Below are 17,584 nucleotides of genomic sequence, written 5' to 3' on the forward strand. Positions count from 1 at the left end.
TGGCATTTTTTCACCTATAAATCCTTTATTTTTTTTATGAAAAATTGGCAATTTTGCTCCTAAAATCCACTTTTTTTCTCCTAAAAATCGGCATTTTTGCTCCTAAAATCCCCGCATTTTTTGCACTAAAAATTGGCATTTTTGCTCCTAAAATCCACTCTTTTTTTCTCCTAAAAATCCATCATTCTGTACCCTAAAACTCCATATTTTTCGGTCCAAAAATCGATGTATTCATCTGAAAAAATTGACATTTTTCCACCTAAAAACCCCCAATTTTTTCCCCAAAAAATCCACATTTTTCATGCAAAAATTGACATTTTTCCACCTAAAAATCCCAATTTTCCACCTAAAAATCCCATTTTTTTTCCCCGAAAAAAAACCCAAAAATCCACATTTTTGAATTTTTCAAAATTTGAGTTTATTTTGGGAAAATTTAATAGCAAACGGTGTCAGAATCAGCCAAAACCACGGAGACGTTGACGTTGGCCGGCCTGGCCGCGGATTTGTCGACGCTCCTCTGGATGAACTTCATCTCCACCCCATCGTGTCCCACCACGCAGGAGAAGACATCGCCGCGCTTCCACTCCTCCACGCCCACCGCCAGCTTGGAGTAAACCGAGAACGTTCCGGAACCTTCCGGAGCATCCGGAACCGGGCCCAGCACCGAGAATTTCCCAGCGGCCACCGGGACGTCCTGGTGGCTCCACGTGACCACGACGTCGCGCGGGAAGAAGCCGCTGGCCAGGCAGGTCAAGATGGCCGACTCGGAGCGCGCCAAGTCCTCGGCGGGAGGGGGGAACACGAACACCTTGGGAGGGACCACGCGGCCGCCTGGAATGGGGGGGGGGGGGGGAGGGTGGGAGGAGCCAAAAGTGGTTTGGGGGGGAGTGGTTCCAGTTTGGGGGAGCCAATCCCAGTTTGGGGAACCAGTTTGGGGAGCCAATCCCAGTTTGGGGTCCCAGTTTGGGGTCCCAGTTTGGGGTCCCAGTTTGGACCAGACCATTCCCAGTTTGGGTTCCCAGTTTGGGGGACAGGTCCCAGTTTGGGGAACCAGTTTGGACCAGACCATTCCCAGTTTGGGGGGACCAATCCCAGTTTGGGGTCCCGGTTTGGGGTCCCAGTTTGGGGGAACTGGTCCCAGTTTGAGGAACCAATCCCAGTTTGGGGTCCCAGTTTGGACCAGACCATTCCCAGTTTGGGGGTCAGTTTGGGGTCCCAGTTTGGGGGAGCCAATCCCAGTTTGGTGTCCCAGTTTGAGGAACCAATCCCAGTTTGAGGTCCTAGTTTGGACCAGACCATTCCCAGTTTGGGGGAACCAATCCCAGTTTGGGTTCCCAGTTTGAGGAACCATTCCCAGTTTGAGGGACCAATCCCAGTTTGGGGTCCCAGTTTGGGGGACTGGTCCCAGTTTGGGGGAACTGGTCCCGGTTTGGGTTCCCAGTTTGAGGAACCATTCCCAGTTTGGGGTCCCAGTTTGGGTTCCCAGTTTGGGGAACCAATCCCAGTTTGGGTTCCCAGTTTGAGGAACCAATCCCAGTTTGGGTTCCCAGTTTGGAGGAACCATTCCCAGTTTGGGTTCCCAGTTTGGACCAGTCCATTCCCAGTTTGGGGTCCCAGTTTGGAGGAACCATTCCCAGTTTGGGTTCCCAGTTTGGGTTCCCAGTTTGGGTTCCCAGTTTGAGGCACCAATCCCAGTTTGGGTTCCCAGTTTGGGGGAGCCAATCCCAGTTTGGGGTCCCAGTTTGAGGAACCATTCCCAGTTTGAGTTCCCAGTTTGAGGAACCAATCCCAGTTTGAGTTCCCAGTTTGGAGGAACCATTCCCAGTTTGGGTTCCCAGTTTGGGGTCCCAGTTTGAGGAACCATTCCCAGTTTGGGTTCCCAGTTTGGAGGAACCAATCCCAGTTTGGGGTCCCAGTTTGAGGAACCATTCCCAGTTTGGGTTCCCAGTTTGGACCAGACCATTCCCAGTTTGGGTTCCCAGTTTGGGGGAACCAATCCCAGTTTGGGGTCCCAGTTTGGACCAGACCATTCCCAGTTTGGGGTCCCAGTTTGGGGGAGCCAATCCCAGTTTGGGGGAACTGGTCCCAGTTTGGGTTCCCAGTTTGGGTTCCCAGTTTGGGGAACCAATCCCAGTTTGGGTTCCCAGTTTGGGGAACCATTCCCAGTTTGGGTTCCCAGTTTGAGGAACCATTCCCAGTTTGGGGTCCCAGTTTGAGGAACCATTCCCAGTTTGGGTTCCCGGTTTGGGGGAACCAATCCCAGTTTGAGGTCCCAATTTCGGGTCCCAGTTTGGGGGACTGGTCCCAGTTTGGGTTCCCAGTTTGAGGAACCAATCCCAGTTTGGGGTCCCAGTTTGGGGTCCCAGTTTGGGGGAACCATTCCCAGTTTGGGTTCCCAGTTTGGGGGAACCAATCCCAGTTTGGGGGAACCATTCCCAGTTTGGGCTCCCAGTTTGGGGGAACCAATCCCAGTTTGGGGTCCCAGTTTGGGTTCCCAGTTTGGAGGAACCATTCCCAGTTTGGGTTCCCAGTTTGGGGTCCCAGTTTGAGGAACCATTCCCAGTTTGGGTTCCCAGTTTGGGGGAACCATTCCCAGTTTGGGGTCCCAGTTTGAGGAACCAATCCCAGTTTGGGTTCCCAGTTTGGGGAACCATTCCCAGTTTGGGTTCCCAGTTTGGACCAGACCATTCCCAGTTTGGGGGAACCAATCCCAGTTTGGGGGAACCAATCCCAGTTTGGGTTCCCAGTTTGGGGGAACCATTCCCAGTTTGGGGTCCCAGTTTGGGGAACAAATCCCAGTTTGGGTTCCCAGTTTGGGGTCCCAGTTTGGGTTCCCAGTTTGAGGAACCAATCCCAGTTTGGGTTCCCAGTTTGGGGTCCCAGTTTGAGGAACCATTCCCAGTTTGGGTTCCCAGTTTGGGTTCCCAGTTTGGGGTCCCAGTTTGGACCAGACCATTCCCAGTTTGGGGTCCCAGTTTGAGGAACCAATCCCAGTTTGGGTTCCCAGTTTGAGGAACCAATCCCAGTTTGGGTTCCCAGTTTGGAGGAACCAATCCCAGTTTGGGTTCCCAGTTTGAGGAACCAATCCCAGTTTGAGGAACCAATCCCAGTTTGGGGTCCCAGTTTGGACCAGTCCATTCCCAGTTTGGGTTCCCAGTTTGAGGAACCATTCCCAGTTTGGGGTCCCCGTTTGGGGGAGCCATTCCCAGTTTGGGTTCCCAGTTTGAGGGAACCATTCCCAGTTTGGGGTCCCAGTTTGGGGGAACTGGTCCCAGTTTGGACCAGACCATTCCCAGTTTGGGTTCCCAGTTTGGACCAGACCATTCCCAGTTTGGGGAACCAATCCCAGTTTGGGTTCCCGGTTTGGACCAGACCATTCCCAGTTTGGGGTCCCAGTTTGGACCAGACCATTCCCAGTTTGGGGTCCCAGTTTGGACCGGAACCAATCCCAGTTTGGGTTCCCAGTTTGGACCAGACCATTTCCAGTTTGGGGTCCCAGTTTGGGTTCCCAGTTTGGGGGAACCATTCCCAGTTTGGGGTCCCAGTTTGGGGGAACCAATCCCAGTTTGGGTTCCCAGTTTGAGGAACCATTCCCAGTTTGGGTTCCCAGTTTGAGGAACCATTCCCAGTTTGGGTTCCCAGTTTGGGTTCCCAGTTTGGGGGAACCAATCCCAGTTTGGGTTCCCAGTTTGAGGAACCATTCCCAGTTTGGGATTCCCAGTTTGAGGAACCAATCCCAGTTTGGGTTCCCAGTTTGGACCAGACCATTCCCAGTTTGGGTTCCCAGTTTGAGGAACCAATCCCAGTTTGGGTTCCCAGTTTGAGGAACCAATCCCAGTTTGGGGTCCCAGTTTGAGGAACCAATCCCAGTTTGGGGTTCCCAGTTTGGAGGAACCAATCCCAGTTTGGGGTCCCAGTTTGGGGGAACCAATCCCAGTTTGGGGGAACCAATCCCAGTTTGGGGTTCCCAGTTTGGAGGAACCAATCCCAGTTTGGGTTCCCAGTTTGGGGAACCAATCCCAGTTTGGGGTCCCAGTTTGGGGGAACCAATCCCAGTTTGGGGGAACCAATCCCAGTTTGGGGTTCCCAGTTTGGAGGAACCAATCCCAGTTTCAGGGACCAATCCCAGTTTGGGTTCCCAGTTTGAGGAACCAATCCCAGTTTGGGTTCCCAGTTTGAGGAACCAATCCCAGTTTGGGTTCCCAGTTTGGGGAACCAATCCCAGTTTGGGGTCCCAGTTTGGACCAGACCATTCCCAGTTTGACCAGTTGACCATCCCAGTATGGACCAGTTGGAGCTTCCAGTATAGACCAGTATGGACCAGTTTGGACCAGTAGAAACCAGTATGGACCAGTGTAGACCAGTATGGACCAGTATGGACCAGTAGAAACCAGTATGGACCAGTATAGACCAGTATAAACCAGTATGGACCAGTATAGACCAGTATAGACCAGTATGGACCAGTAACCCACTGGAAACCTCCCAGTATAAACCAGTATAGACCAGTATGGACCAGTATAAACCAGTATAAACCAGTATAAACCAGTATAGACCAGTATGGACCAGTAACCAACTGGTAACCTCCCAGTATAAACCAGTAACCTCCCAGTAACCTCCCAGTATGGACCAGTAACCCACAAAAAATAAAATTTAAAAATCCCCCAAAAAATCCCCAAAAAATCTTAAAAAAATCCCTTTAAAAATCCCTAAAAAATCCCAAAAAAATCCCTAGAAAACATCTAATAAAACTCCCTAAAAAACCCCTAAATAATCCCCAAAAAACCCCAAAAAATTCCTAAAAAATCCCCCCAAAAAAACCAAAATAATCCCCAAAAATCCCTAAACATATCCCTAAAAAAAATCCCTAAAAAATCCCTAAAAAAACCCTAAAAACTCCCTAAATAATCCCTAAAAACCCCCTAAAAATTTCTTAAAAATCCCCTAATAAATCCCTAAGAAGTCCAAAAAGAATCCTAAAAAATGCCCAAAAAAATCCCCCACAAAACCCCTAAAAAATCCCTAAAAAACCTGCAAAAAATACCCAAAAAAATCCTTTAAAAATCCCTAAAAAACCCCTAAAAATCCTGCAAAAAATCCAAAAAAAATCCCAAAAAATCCTTTAAAAATCCCTAAAAACCCTGCAAAAAATCCCAAAAAAATCCCTAAAAAATTCCATAAAATCCCCAAAAAATCCCCAAAATTCCCCAAAAAATCCCTTAAAAATCCTTCAAAAAATCCCTAGATAATCCCCCAAAAATCCCTAAAAATCCCTAAAAAATCCCCCCAAAATCCCCCAAAAAAACCCTAAAAAGCCCTATAAAACCCCCTAAAAAATCCTTTAAAAATCCCCAAAAAACCCTAAAAAATCCCTTATAATTCCCTTCAATATCCATAAAAACTCCCTTAAAAATCCCAAAAAAATTCCTAAAAATCCCCTTAAAAATCCCCCAAAAAATTCGTAAAAATCCCTAAAAATTCCCTAAAAATTCCCTAAAAAACCCGCAAAAAAACCCCAAAAAAATCCCTAAAAATCCCTAAAAAATCCCCAAAAATCCCTAAAAAACCCTAAAAAACCACCAAAAAATCCCCAAAAAATCCCCAAAAAATCCTTTAAAAATCCCTAAAAACCCCAAAAAATCCCGCAAAAAATCCCCAAAAAATCCCCAAAAAATCCTTTAAAAATCCCAAAAAAAATCCCTAAAAAATTCCATAAAATCACAAAAAAATCCCTTCAAATTTCCCTTAAAAATCCCAAAAAATCCCCAAAAACCCCCCAACCCCCCAAACCCCCAAAACCCCCATTTTTCCCCCCAAACCCTCTCACCTGTCTCCTTCTTCACGCTGCCCCTCAGCGTCTCCTCTCCCACCTTCACCTCGCACGTGAACTCATCCCCCGAATTCCAATCCTCGGCACAGATCCCCAGGAAGCTCTCGATGACGTAATAGCCGTTGGGCAGCCTGTGGGCGGGGCCGGAAGTGGCCACGCCCACCGAGGCCCCGCCCCCTCCGGAGCGGCTCCAGGTGAACTCGACGTCATCGGGGGATTTTACATTGGCGACCACGCAGGTGAGGTTGGGGTGGGTGGACAGGTAAAGGTCCTGCAGGGACGGCGGCAGCACCGTCACCGATGGCGTGGGGACCGGGGCTGTAAAAATGAAAAAAAATAAAAAAAAATTTGGGTGGAAAAAACGAAATTTTGGGGAAAAAATTTGGGTTTTTTAGGAGAAAATTTGGGGTTTTTACGAAAAAATTCGGATTTTTTAGCGATTTTTTATCAGAATATTTGTATTTTTGGAGGGGGTTTTTAGAGGAAGGTGCGGCTGGGATGTAGAAAAATTTTGGGTGAGAAAAGAAATGATTAGAGAAAAAAATTTGGTTTTTTTAGGAAAAAATTTGGGTTTTTTACGAAAAAATTCGGATTTTTTAGCGATTTTTTATCAGAATATTTGTGGTTTTGGAGGGGGTTTTTAGAGGAAGGTGCATCTGGGATGTAGAAAAAATTTTGGGTGAGAAAAGAAATGATTTGAGAAAAAAATTTGATTTTTTTAGGAAAAAATTCGGGGTTTTTTAGGGAAAAATTTGGGTTTTTTAGGAGAAAATTTGGGGTTTTTAGGAGAAAATTTGGGGTTTTTAGGGAAAAATTTGTGGTTTTTATGGAAAATAATCGGGATTTTTTTCATCGAAATATTTAAAAAAAAAATTCTGAGAAAATCACCAAAAAAATACTCCAAAAATTCGCAAAATATTATAAAAAAAAATTCCAAAAAAATACCCCAAAATTTCGCGAAATATTAAAAAAAATTTTAAAAAATACCCCAAAAATTCGCAAAATGTTTTTAAAAAATCCCTAAAAATACCCCAAAAAATGCCCCAAAAACTTGTAAAATATTCCAAAAACAAATTCAAAAAAAATCCTAAAAAATACCCCAAAAATTTGCAAAATACTCCAAAAAAAAAATTCCGAGAAAATCCCAAAAAATACCACAAAAATTCGCAAAATATTCCAAAAAAAATTTAAGAAAATCCCATAAAATGCCCCAAAAATTTGCAAAATATTTAAAAAAATTCCAAAAAAATACCCCAAAAATTCGCCAAATATTCCAAAAAATCCCTAAATACACCCCAAAAAATACCCTAAAAATCCACAAAAAAAATTCCAAAAATATTCACCAAAAAAATCCAAAAAATTCTGAAAAAAATCCCAAAATACTCCAAAAAATCCCTAAAAATACCCCCAAAAATACCCTAAAAATCCCCAAAAATATTCCAAAATATTCACCAAAAAAATCCAAAAAATTCTGAAAAAAATCCCAAAATCCCTGAATCACTCAAAAATTCCAAAAAATCCAAAAAAAATCCCAAAAAAACCCCCAAAAAACCCCAAAACTCTCGGCTTACCCGTGCAGTAGGTGCTGATGTTGGCCTCCAGGGGCGTGGCCAGGTGGGCGTGGCTCGCCCGGCAGCTGAAGGTGGCGCCCGAATCCCACAAATCCCGGCTGACGTTGGCGCGGCCGCTCAGCGTCGTCGTCACTTCCTGTCCGGCCCCGCCCTCCTCGCAGCTGGAAAGCTCCGCCCCCAGCTCGGTGACGCGACCGTCGACCAACCAGGCGAGCTGGGCGTCGCCGGCGCCGTGGCCGCGCACCTGGCACAGCAGGAACACCTCGGGGTCCTCGGGGTGCGCTTGGTTGGGGTCGCTCAGGAGGGAGATGGAGAGGCTCGGAGTGGGGGGCGCGGGGCAGGCTGGAGATTGCAGCAGAAAAAGCAAAAAAATCCGATTTAAAATGGCCGAAATTGGAGCCAAAATGGCCGATGAGAAATTGTAGGAATTGGAGCCAAGATGGCCGAAAATGGAGATAAAATGGCTGAAATCTGATCCAAGATGGCTGCTTAAAAATGGCCGAAATTGGAGCCAAAATGGCCGAAAAGCTTATCCAAGATAGCCAAAATTGGATCCAAAATGGCCGATTCAAAATAAACATAATTGGAGCCAAAATGGCCGAAATTGGGATTCAAAATGGCTGATTCAAGATGGCTGAAATTGGATCCAACATGGCCAAAATTGGGAGCCAAAATGGCCGAAATTGGATCCAAGACGGCCGATCGGAAATGGTAGAAAATCTGAACCAAGATGGCCGAAAACTGAGCTGAAATGGCTGAAATTGGATCCAAAATGGCCGATTCAAAATAGTAGAAATTGGAGCCAAAATGGCTGAAATTGGGGCCCAAGATGGCTGAATATGGATCCAAAATGGCTGATTTAAAATGGTAGAAATTGGAGCCAAAATGGCTGAAAATGGATCCAAAATGGCTGATTCAAAATAAACGTAATTGGCTCCAAAATGGCCGAAATTGGATTCAAAATGGCTGATTTTAAATGGCTGAAATTGGATCCAACATGGCCGAAATTGGGGACAAAATGGCTGAAATTGGGACCCAAAATGGCCAATCCAAGATGGCCAAAATGGAGTTAAAATGGCTGATCCAAAATGGCCGACAATGGATCCAGGATGGAGGAAATGGAGCCAAAATGGCCTCTTCAAAATGGCTGAAATTGGATCCAAAATGGCCGATTTTAAATGGTAGAAATTGGAGCCAATATGGCCAAAAATGGAGGCAAAATGGCTGAAATTAGATCCAAGATGGCTGCTTAAAAATGGCCGAAATTGGATCCAAAATGGCTGATTCAAAATGGTAGAAATGGGAGCCAAGATGGCCGAAAATGGAGCTAAAATGGCTGAAATTGGATCCAAGATGGCTGACATGGAACACCTCGGGGTCCTCGGGGTGCGCTTGGTTGGGGTCGCTCAGGAGGGAGATGGAGAGGCTCGGAGTGGGGGGGGCGGGGCAGGCTGGAGATCGCAGCAGAAAAAGCAAAAAAATCCGATTTAAAATGGCCGAAATTGGAGCCAAGATGGCCGAAATTTGGGGCACAAGATGGCTGAAAATGGAGCCAAAATGGCCGCTTCGAAATGGTCAAAATTGGAGCCAAAGATGGCTGAAATTGGAGCCAAAATGGCTGATTCAAAATGGCTGAAATGGATCCAAAATGGCCACTTCAAAATGGCTGAAAATGGATCCAAAATGGCTGAAATTGGATCCAAGATGGACGATCAAAAATGGTAGAAAATCTGAACCAAGATGGCCGAAAACTGAGCTGAAATGGCTGAAATTGGATCCAAAATGGCCGCTTCAAAATGGTAGAAAATGGAGCCAAAATGGCTGAAAATGGATCCAAAATGGCTGAAAATGGAGACAAAATGGCCGATTCAAAATGGCTGAAATGGATCCAAAATGGCTGACTCAAAATGGTAGAAATTGGAGCCAATATGGCCGAAAATGGAGCTAAAATGGCTGAAATTGGATCCAAGATGGCTGATTCAAAATGGCCGAAATTGGATCCAAAATGGCCGATTTTAAATGGTCAAAATTGGAGCCAATATGGCCGAAAATGGAGCTGAAATGGCTGAAATTGGATCCAAGATGGCTGACATGGAACACCTCGGGGTCCTCGGGGTGGGCTTGGTTGGGGTCGCTCAGGAGGGAGATGGAGAGGCTCGGAGTGGGAATCACGTGGCAGCCTGGGGGGGACAGGTGAGGCCAAAAAATCACTGAGAGGTGACCACGAAAAAAGCAAAAAAATCCGATTTTAAAATGGCCAAAATTGGGTTGAAATGGAAATCAACATGGCGGATTCAAAATGGCCGAAAGTGTGTGCCAAGATGGCTGAAACTGGAGGCAAAGGGGCTGAAAATGGAGCCAAAATGGCTGATTCAAAATGGTAGAAATTGGAGCCAAGATGGCCGAAATTGGGACCCAAAATGGCTGATTCAAAATGGCTGAAATTGGAGCCAAGATGGCCGAAATTTGGGCCCAAGATGGCTGAAATTGGATCCAAAATGGCTGATTTTAAATGGTAAAAATTGGAGCCAATATGGCCGAAAATGGAGGCAAAATGTCTGAAAATGGATCCAAGATGGCTGATTCAAAGTGGCTGAAATGGATCCAAAATGGCCGCTTCAAAATGGCCAAAATTGGAGCCAAAATGGCTGAAATTGGAGCCAATATGGCTGAAAATGGATCCAAAATGGCCGATTTTAAATGGCTGAAATGGATCCAAAATGGCTGATTCAAAATAAACATAATTGGATCCAAAATGGCCGAAATTGGCTTCAAAATGGCTGATTCAAGATGGCTGAAATTGGATCCAAAATAGCCAATCCAAGATGGCTGAAATTTGATCCCAAGATGGCCAAAATTGGAGCCAAGATGGCCGATCAGAAATGGTAAAAAATCTGATCCAAGATGGCAGAAAATTGAGCTAAAATGGCTGAAATTGGATCCAAGATGGCTGCTTCAAAATGGCTGAAATTGGAGCCAAAATGGCCGAAAATGCATCCAAAATGGCTGATTCAAAATGGCTGAAATTGGAGCCAATATGGCTGAAATTGGAGCCAAAATGGCCAAAATTGGGAGCTTAAATGGCCAATCCAAGATGGCTGAAATTGGATCCAACATGGCCGAAATTGGGGACAAAATGGCTGAAATTGGGAGCTAAAATGGCCAATCCAAGATGGCCAAAATGGAGTTAAAATGGCTGATCCAAAATGGCTGACAATGGATCCAGGATGGAGGAAATGGAGCCAAAATGGCTGATTCAAAATGGCCGAAATTGGAGCCAAAATGGCCGATCCAAGATGTCCGAAATGGAGTTAAAATGGCTGATCCAAGATGGCTGACAATGGATCCAGGATGGAGGAAATGGAGCCAAAATGGCGGCTTCAAAATGGCTGAAATGGATCCAAAATGGCCGATCCAAGATGGCTGAACTTGGGAGCCAAAGTGGCTGAAATTGGATCCAAAATGGCCGATCCAAAATGGCGGAAATTTGTTCTAAATGGGCCCAAAATCCCATCCAGGTGTCCCCAAACCCCTCCAGATGTCCTCAAGATGTCCCCAAAACCTCTCCAGGTGTCCCCAAACCCCCTTCGATCTTCTCCAAACCCCTCCAGATGTCCTCAAGGTGTCCCCAAAACCCCTCCAGGTGTCCTCAGGTGACCTCCAGGTGTCCCCAAACCTCTCCAGATGTCCCCAAAACCCCTCCAGGTGTCCCTAAACCCCTTCTAGATGTCCTCAAACTCCTCCAGGTATCTCCAAACCCCCTCCAAACCCCCTCCAGATGTCCTCAAGATGTCCCTAAAACCCCTCCAGGTGTCCCTAAACCCCTTCCAGATGTCCCCAAACCTGTCCAGGTGTCCCCAAACTCCCTCCATGTGTCCTCCAGGTGTCCCCAGGTGACCCCAAACCTCCTCCAGGTGTCCTCAAATCTCTTCCATGTGTCCTCAAACCTCTCCAGATGTCCTCAAGATGTCCCCAAAACCCCTCCAGGTGTCCCCAAACCTGTCCAGGTGTCCTCAAACCCCTCCAAACCCCTTCCAGATGTCCTCAGGTGACCTCCAGGTGTCCCTAAATCCCTTCTAGATGTCGCCAAACCCCCTCCAAACCCCTCCAGATGTCCTCAAGGTGTCCCTAAACCGGTCCAGGTGTCCCCAAAACCCCTTCTAGATGTCCTCGAACCCCCTTCAAACCTCTCCAGGTGTCCTCAAACCCCGTTCAAACCCCTCCAGATGTCCTCAAGATGTCCCCAAAACCCCTCCAGGTGTCCCCAAACCCCTTCTAGATGTCCCCAAACCCCCTTCTAAACCTCTCCAGGTTTCCCCAAACCCCCTTCGATCTTCTCCAAACCCCTCCAGATGTCCTCAAGATGTCCCCAGACCTCCTCCAGGTGTCCCCAAACCCCTTCTAGATGTCCTCAAACCCCCTTCAAACTTCTCCAGGTTTCCCCAAACCCCCTTCGATCTTCTCCAAACCTCTCCAGATGTCCTCAAAACCCCTCCAGGTTCCTCAGGGGACCTCCAGGTGTCCTCAAACCCCCTCCAAACCCTTCCAGATGTCCTCAAGATGTCCCCAAAACCTCTCCAGGTGTCCCAAGGTGTCCTCAAAACCCCTCCAGGTGTCCCCAAACCCCTCCAGATGTCCCAAGATGTCCCCAAAACCCCCTCCAGGTGTCCCCAGGTGTGTCCCCATCCTCACCTTCAATCTCCTTCTCGTAGTTCTTGCCCTGGTGCTGCACCCGGCACTGGAACGACTTCCCATTGGCCTGGTCGGCGCTCAGCGTCACCTGGGAGCTCACCCCGAAACTTCCGGCCGCCATTTGCACTTCCGGAAAGTTCCGGGTGGCGTCGGAGGCCACGCCCACCCAGGAGATCTGGGCCGGGTGGGGGAAGAAACCGGAAGCGAAGCAGCCGAAGGTGGCCTGGTCCTCGCAGTCCTTGCATTCGTACAGGGGGAAGACGGTGGGGGAGTGGGCGGGCTCTGGGAGGAGAGATTTGCATAATTAGACCACGCCCACATCGTGGGGAAAACCCTGCCCAAAATTCACCCAAAAAAACAAAAAAAATATTTAAAAATATTGGTTCAAAATGGCCGAAAACCCAATCCAAGATGGCCGAAATTGGACCCCCAAATGAATCCAAGATGGCTGAAATTGGATCTAAAATAGTCAATCCAAGATGGCCAAAAACCCAATCTAAGATGGCCGAAATTGGAGGCAAAATTGGATTCAAAATGGCTAAAATTGGACCCAAGATGGCTGAAATTGGATCTAAAATAGTCAATCCAAGATGGCTGAAAATCCGAATCAAAATGGCCGAAATTGGACCCCAAAATGGATCCAAGATGGCCGAAATTGGGTTCAAAATGGCTGAAATTGGATCTAAAATAGTCAATCCAAGATGGCCGAAATTGGAGCCCAAAATGGATCCAAGATGGCCGAAAATAAAACCCAATATGGCCGAAATTGGACCCCAAAATGGATCCAAGATGGCCGAAAATCCAATCCAAGATGGCCGAAATTGGACCCAAAAATGGATCCAAGATGGCCGAAAATCTGATTAAAAATGGCCGACATTGGATCCAAAATGGCCGATCCAAGATGGCCGAAATTGGATATAAAATGGCCAAAATTCCAGCCAAGATGGCTGATAAAAAATTACTGAAAAATGAGCAAAAATTGATCCAAAATGGCCAAAATTGGATCCAAGATGGCCGATCCAAGATGGCCGAAAATTTAATTTTAAATTGATCAAAAATGGCCAAAAATGTGATTTTAAAATGGGAGAAATTGGAGCCAAAATGGCTAAATTGGAGCCAAAATGGCTGATCCAAGATGGCTGAAAATCCGATTTAAAATTGATGGAATTGGGTCCAAAATGGCCGCTCCAAAATGGCAAAAAATGGAGCAAAATTTGGGTCCAAAATTGCCAAAAATTGGTGCAAAAATGACCAAAAAAATTGGATTTAAAATTGGATCCAAAATGGCGGATCCAAGATGGCCGACGCTGGATTCAAAATGGCCGCCATTGGATTCAAAATGGCCGACACTGAATCCAAAATGGCCGACACTGAATCCAAAATGGCGGATCCAAGATGGCTGACCCTGAACCCCAAAATATTCAAAATTTACCCCAAAAATTCCCTTAAAAAAAAATGGCGGGAAATCCCTGAGGGCAGTGGGCGTGGCCACACCCCTCATTAGCATAAACCAAACCCCGCCCCCTTAATTTAAAAAAATAAATATAAAAAAATAAATATAAAAATTTAAAAAAATAAAATAAAATAAAATAAAAATTAAAAAAAAATCAAATCCAAAATGGCCGAAAATGGCGGGAAAACCTCGGTGGGCGTGGCCTCCTCGCTTAGACCCCCCCTCATTTGCATATCCAAGCCCCGCCCACCCCAGGAAACCCCAAAACCTCGAAAATTTCCCCCAAAATAAAAAACCACAAAAAAAAACAACAAGGGCAGGAAATTGCGGTTTCTGATTGGCCACGCCCCGTCTGGGAGTGACGTCATGGCTGATGACGTCACCAGGCCACGCCCACCCCCCCTCTAGGTGAGAGCAGCTGAATCCAGGTGAGAATTTTGGGGTGAATTTTGGGCAATTTTGGGGCGATTTTTTCGGGTTTTTTTTTTAATTTTTCGATTTTAGGCTCAGTTTTGGGTTTTTTAGGGTTTAAACTCGGATTTAGCCGAGAAAAATTGGGGTAAATTGCTGAAATTTTGGGCAATTTTTATGATTTTTTTGCAATTTTTTTGTAATTTTGGTGATTTTTGAGCTCGGTTTTAAATTCAGTTTTGGGGTGAATTTTGGCATTTTTGGGTTTAAATTCCATTTTATTAAAGCCCCACCTGGTCTGAGCTCACCTGAGAAGATTTTGGGGTAAATTTCTCCAATTTTGGGCAATTTTCAGGCAATTTTGTGATTTTTTTTGGAATTTTTTGGCTCAGTTTTGGGTTGAATTTTGGCATTTTTGGGTTTAAATTCATTTTTAACGAAGCCTCACCTGGTCTGGACCCACCTGAGGAAATTTGGGGTAAGTTTGGGGGATTTTGGGCAAATTTTTGCCAATTTTTAGTGAATTTTATGGGATTTTTCATATTTTAGGTTCAGTTTTAATTTGAATTTTGGCGTTTTTGGGTTTTAATTCGATTTTAACAAAATCTCACCTGAGCTCAGCTCACCTGAGAGGATTTTGGGTTAAATTTCTGAAATTCTGGGCAAATTTTGCTAATTTTTTATGAATTTTTATGAATTTTTAACATTTTAGTCTCAATTTTGGGATAAATTTGTGGATTTTTGGGTGCAAACTCGGTTTTATCAAATCCTCGCCCGACCTGAGCTCACCTGAGAAGATTTTGGGGCAAATTTCTCAAATTTTGGGCAATTTTAGTGAATTTTTGTGGATTTTTTTAAACTTTATTTTCAATTTTTGGGCTGAATTTTGGAGATTTTGTGTTTTAATTTTGTTTTACCAAAACCTCACCTGAGCTGAGCTCACCTGAGAGAATTTTGGTTTAAATTTCTGAAATTTTGGGCAAATTTTGCCAATTTTTAATGAATTTTTATGAATTTTTAACATTTTAGTCTCAATTTTGGGATAAATTTTTGGATTTTTGGGTTCAAACTCGGTTTTATCAAATCCTCACCCGACCTGAGCTCACCTGAGAAAATTTTGGGTCAAATTTCTGAAATTTTGGGCAATTTTAGTGAATTTTTGGGGTTTTTTAAACTTTATTCTCAATTTTTGGGCTGAATTTTGGAGATTTTGGGTTTTAATTTTGTTTTAACAAAACCTCACCTGAGCTGAGCTCACCTGAGGAATTTTTGGGTTAAATTTCTGAAATTTTGGGCAAATTTTGCCAATTTTTTATGAATTTTTATGAATTTTTTACATTTTAGTCACAATTTTGGGATAAATTTGTGGATTTTTGGGTTCAAACTCGGTTTTATCAAATCCTCGCCCGACCTGAGCTCACCTGAGAGAATTTTGGGTTAAATTTCTTCAATTTTGGGCAATTTTAGTGAATTTTTTTTTGATTTTTTAACTTTATTCTCAATTTTTGGGCTGAATTTTGGAGATTTTGGGTTTAAATTCAGTTTTACCAAAACCTCACCCTGAGCTGAGCTCACCTGAGAGAATTTTGGGTTAAATTTCTTCAATTTTGGGCAATTTTAGTGAATTTTTTTGAGATTTTTAACTTTATTTTCAATTTTTGGGCTGAATTTTGGAGATTTTGTGTTTTAATTTTGTTTTACCAAAACCTCACCTGAGCTGAGCTCACCTGAGGAATTTTTGGGGTAAATTTCTGAAATTTTGGGCAATTTTTGCCAATTTTTTATGAATTTTTATGAATTTTTAACATTTTAGTCTCAATTTTGGGATAAATTTTTGGAATTTTGGGTTCAAACTCGGTTTTATCAAATCCTCACCCGACCTGAGCTCACCTGAGACGATTTCCGGGTAAGTTTTGCCGATTTTGGGTTTAAATTCTTAAATTTCGGTCAAATTTTCCCGATTTTATAAACCTCTCTCCCAATTTTGGGCCGAATTTTGGGGATTTTGGGGTTAAAGTTGGTTCTGGGTTCTGGGGGGAATTTTGGGAAAATTTTGGGAATTTTTTCGGAATTTTTGAGGCCAAAAATCCCAAATTCGGGGGTGAGGTTGGGGCTGGAAATCCTTCCCAGTTTAAACCAGTTTGGACCAGTCTAAACCAGTCCAAATTCCCCAAAAATTTCCCCAAAATTCACCAAAAAATTTCCTCCCGAAAATTCCCCCTAAAATCAGAAATTTCCCCCAAAATTTCCTTCAAAAATTTTAAAAAAATTCCTCAAAATTCCTCATCCAAAATCCTGGAAAAACTTCCCAAAATTTCCGAAAATTTCTGCAAAAATTCCCTCAAGAATTAAAAACAAAATCACCAAAAATTTCCCCAAAATTCACAGAAAATTCCTCCCAAAAATTCCCCCTAAAATCGGAAAATTTCCCCAAAAATTTCCTTTAAAATTTTTTTAAAAATTCCTCAAAATTCCCCCCAAAATTTCCGCAAAAATTCCCCTCAAAAATCCCCAAAAATTCCCCAAAAATTTCCCCAAAATTTCCTTCAAAATTTTTTTAAAAATTCCTCAAAATTCCTCATCCAAAATCCCGGGAAAAACTCCCCAAAATTTCCGCAAAAATTCCCCTCAAAAATCTCAAAAATCACCCAAAAATTCCCAGACCAGTTTAGAACCAGTCCCAGCCCAGAATTCCCAGTTTAAACCAGTATAAACCAGTATAAACCAGTATAAACCAGTCCCAGCCCAGCATTCCCAGCTTAAACCAGTATAAACCAGCATAGACCAGTATAAACCAATCCAGACCAGTCTAAACCAGTATAAACCAGTATAGACCAGTCCAGCCCAGCATTCCCAGTTTAAACCAGTATAAATCAGTCCAGACCAGTATAAACCAGTAAAAACCAGTATAAACCAGTACCAGCCCAGCTTTCCCAGTTTAAACCAGTAAAAACCAATCCAAACCAGTATAAACCAGTCCCAGCTTCAGCATTCCCAGCTTAAACCAGTATAAACCAGTTTGGACCAGTACAAACCAGTATAAACCAGTCCAGCCCAGTATAAACCAGTATAGACCGGTGCCAGCCCAGCTTTCCCAGTATAAACCAGTATAGACCAGTCCAGCCCAGCTTAAACCAGTATAAACCAGTATAAACCAGTATAGACCAGTATAGACCAGTATAAACCAGTCCAGCCCAGCTTTCCCAGTTTAAACCAGTAAAAAACTGTCCAAACCAGTATAGACCAGTATAGACCAGTCTAAACCAGTTCCAGCCCAGCATTCCAGTATAAACCAGTCCAAACCAGTTTAAACCAGTATAAACCAGTATAGACCAGTCCCAGCCCAGCATTCCCAGTTTAAACCAGTATAGACCAGTCCCAGCCAGCATTCCCAGTACAAACCAGTATAAACCAGTACAAACCAGTACAAACCAGTAAAAGCAGAAAAAACCCCAAAAAATCCCATTTTTTTCCCATTTTTTGCCCATTTTTCACCATTTTAAAGCCCCAAATCCGCTCCCAGTTCATCCCAATCCCAGTACAAACCAGTACAAACCAGTACAAACCAGTACAAACCAGTATAAACCAGTACAAACCAGTATAAACCAGTACAGACCAGTATAAACCAGT

The 17,584-nt window shown here is 44.3% G+C and overlaps 1 gene segment (V, D, J or C); it reads right to left on the bottom strand.

Annotated features, from left to right (window-relative positions):
* Positions 1 to 401: 401 nt before the first annotated feature.
* On the bottom strand, positions 402 to 12,367 carry LOC141726796 (Ig alpha chain C region-like). The segment is given in 4 exon segments: positions 402 to 831; positions 5,825 to 6,145; positions 7,399 to 7,740; positions 12,091 to 12,367. Coding segments are annotated over 4 exon segments (1,182 nt in total).
* Positions 12,368 to 17,584: the final 5,217 nt, after the last annotated feature.

The sequence above is a fragment of the Zonotrichia albicollis genome, chromosome 40 (assembly GCF_047830755.1).
Source record: "Zonotrichia albicollis isolate bZonAlb1 chromosome 40, bZonAlb1.hap1, whole genome shotgun sequence".
Taxonomy (NCBI): domain Eukaryota; kingdom Metazoa; phylum Chordata; class Aves; order Passeriformes; family Passerellidae; genus Zonotrichia; species Zonotrichia albicollis.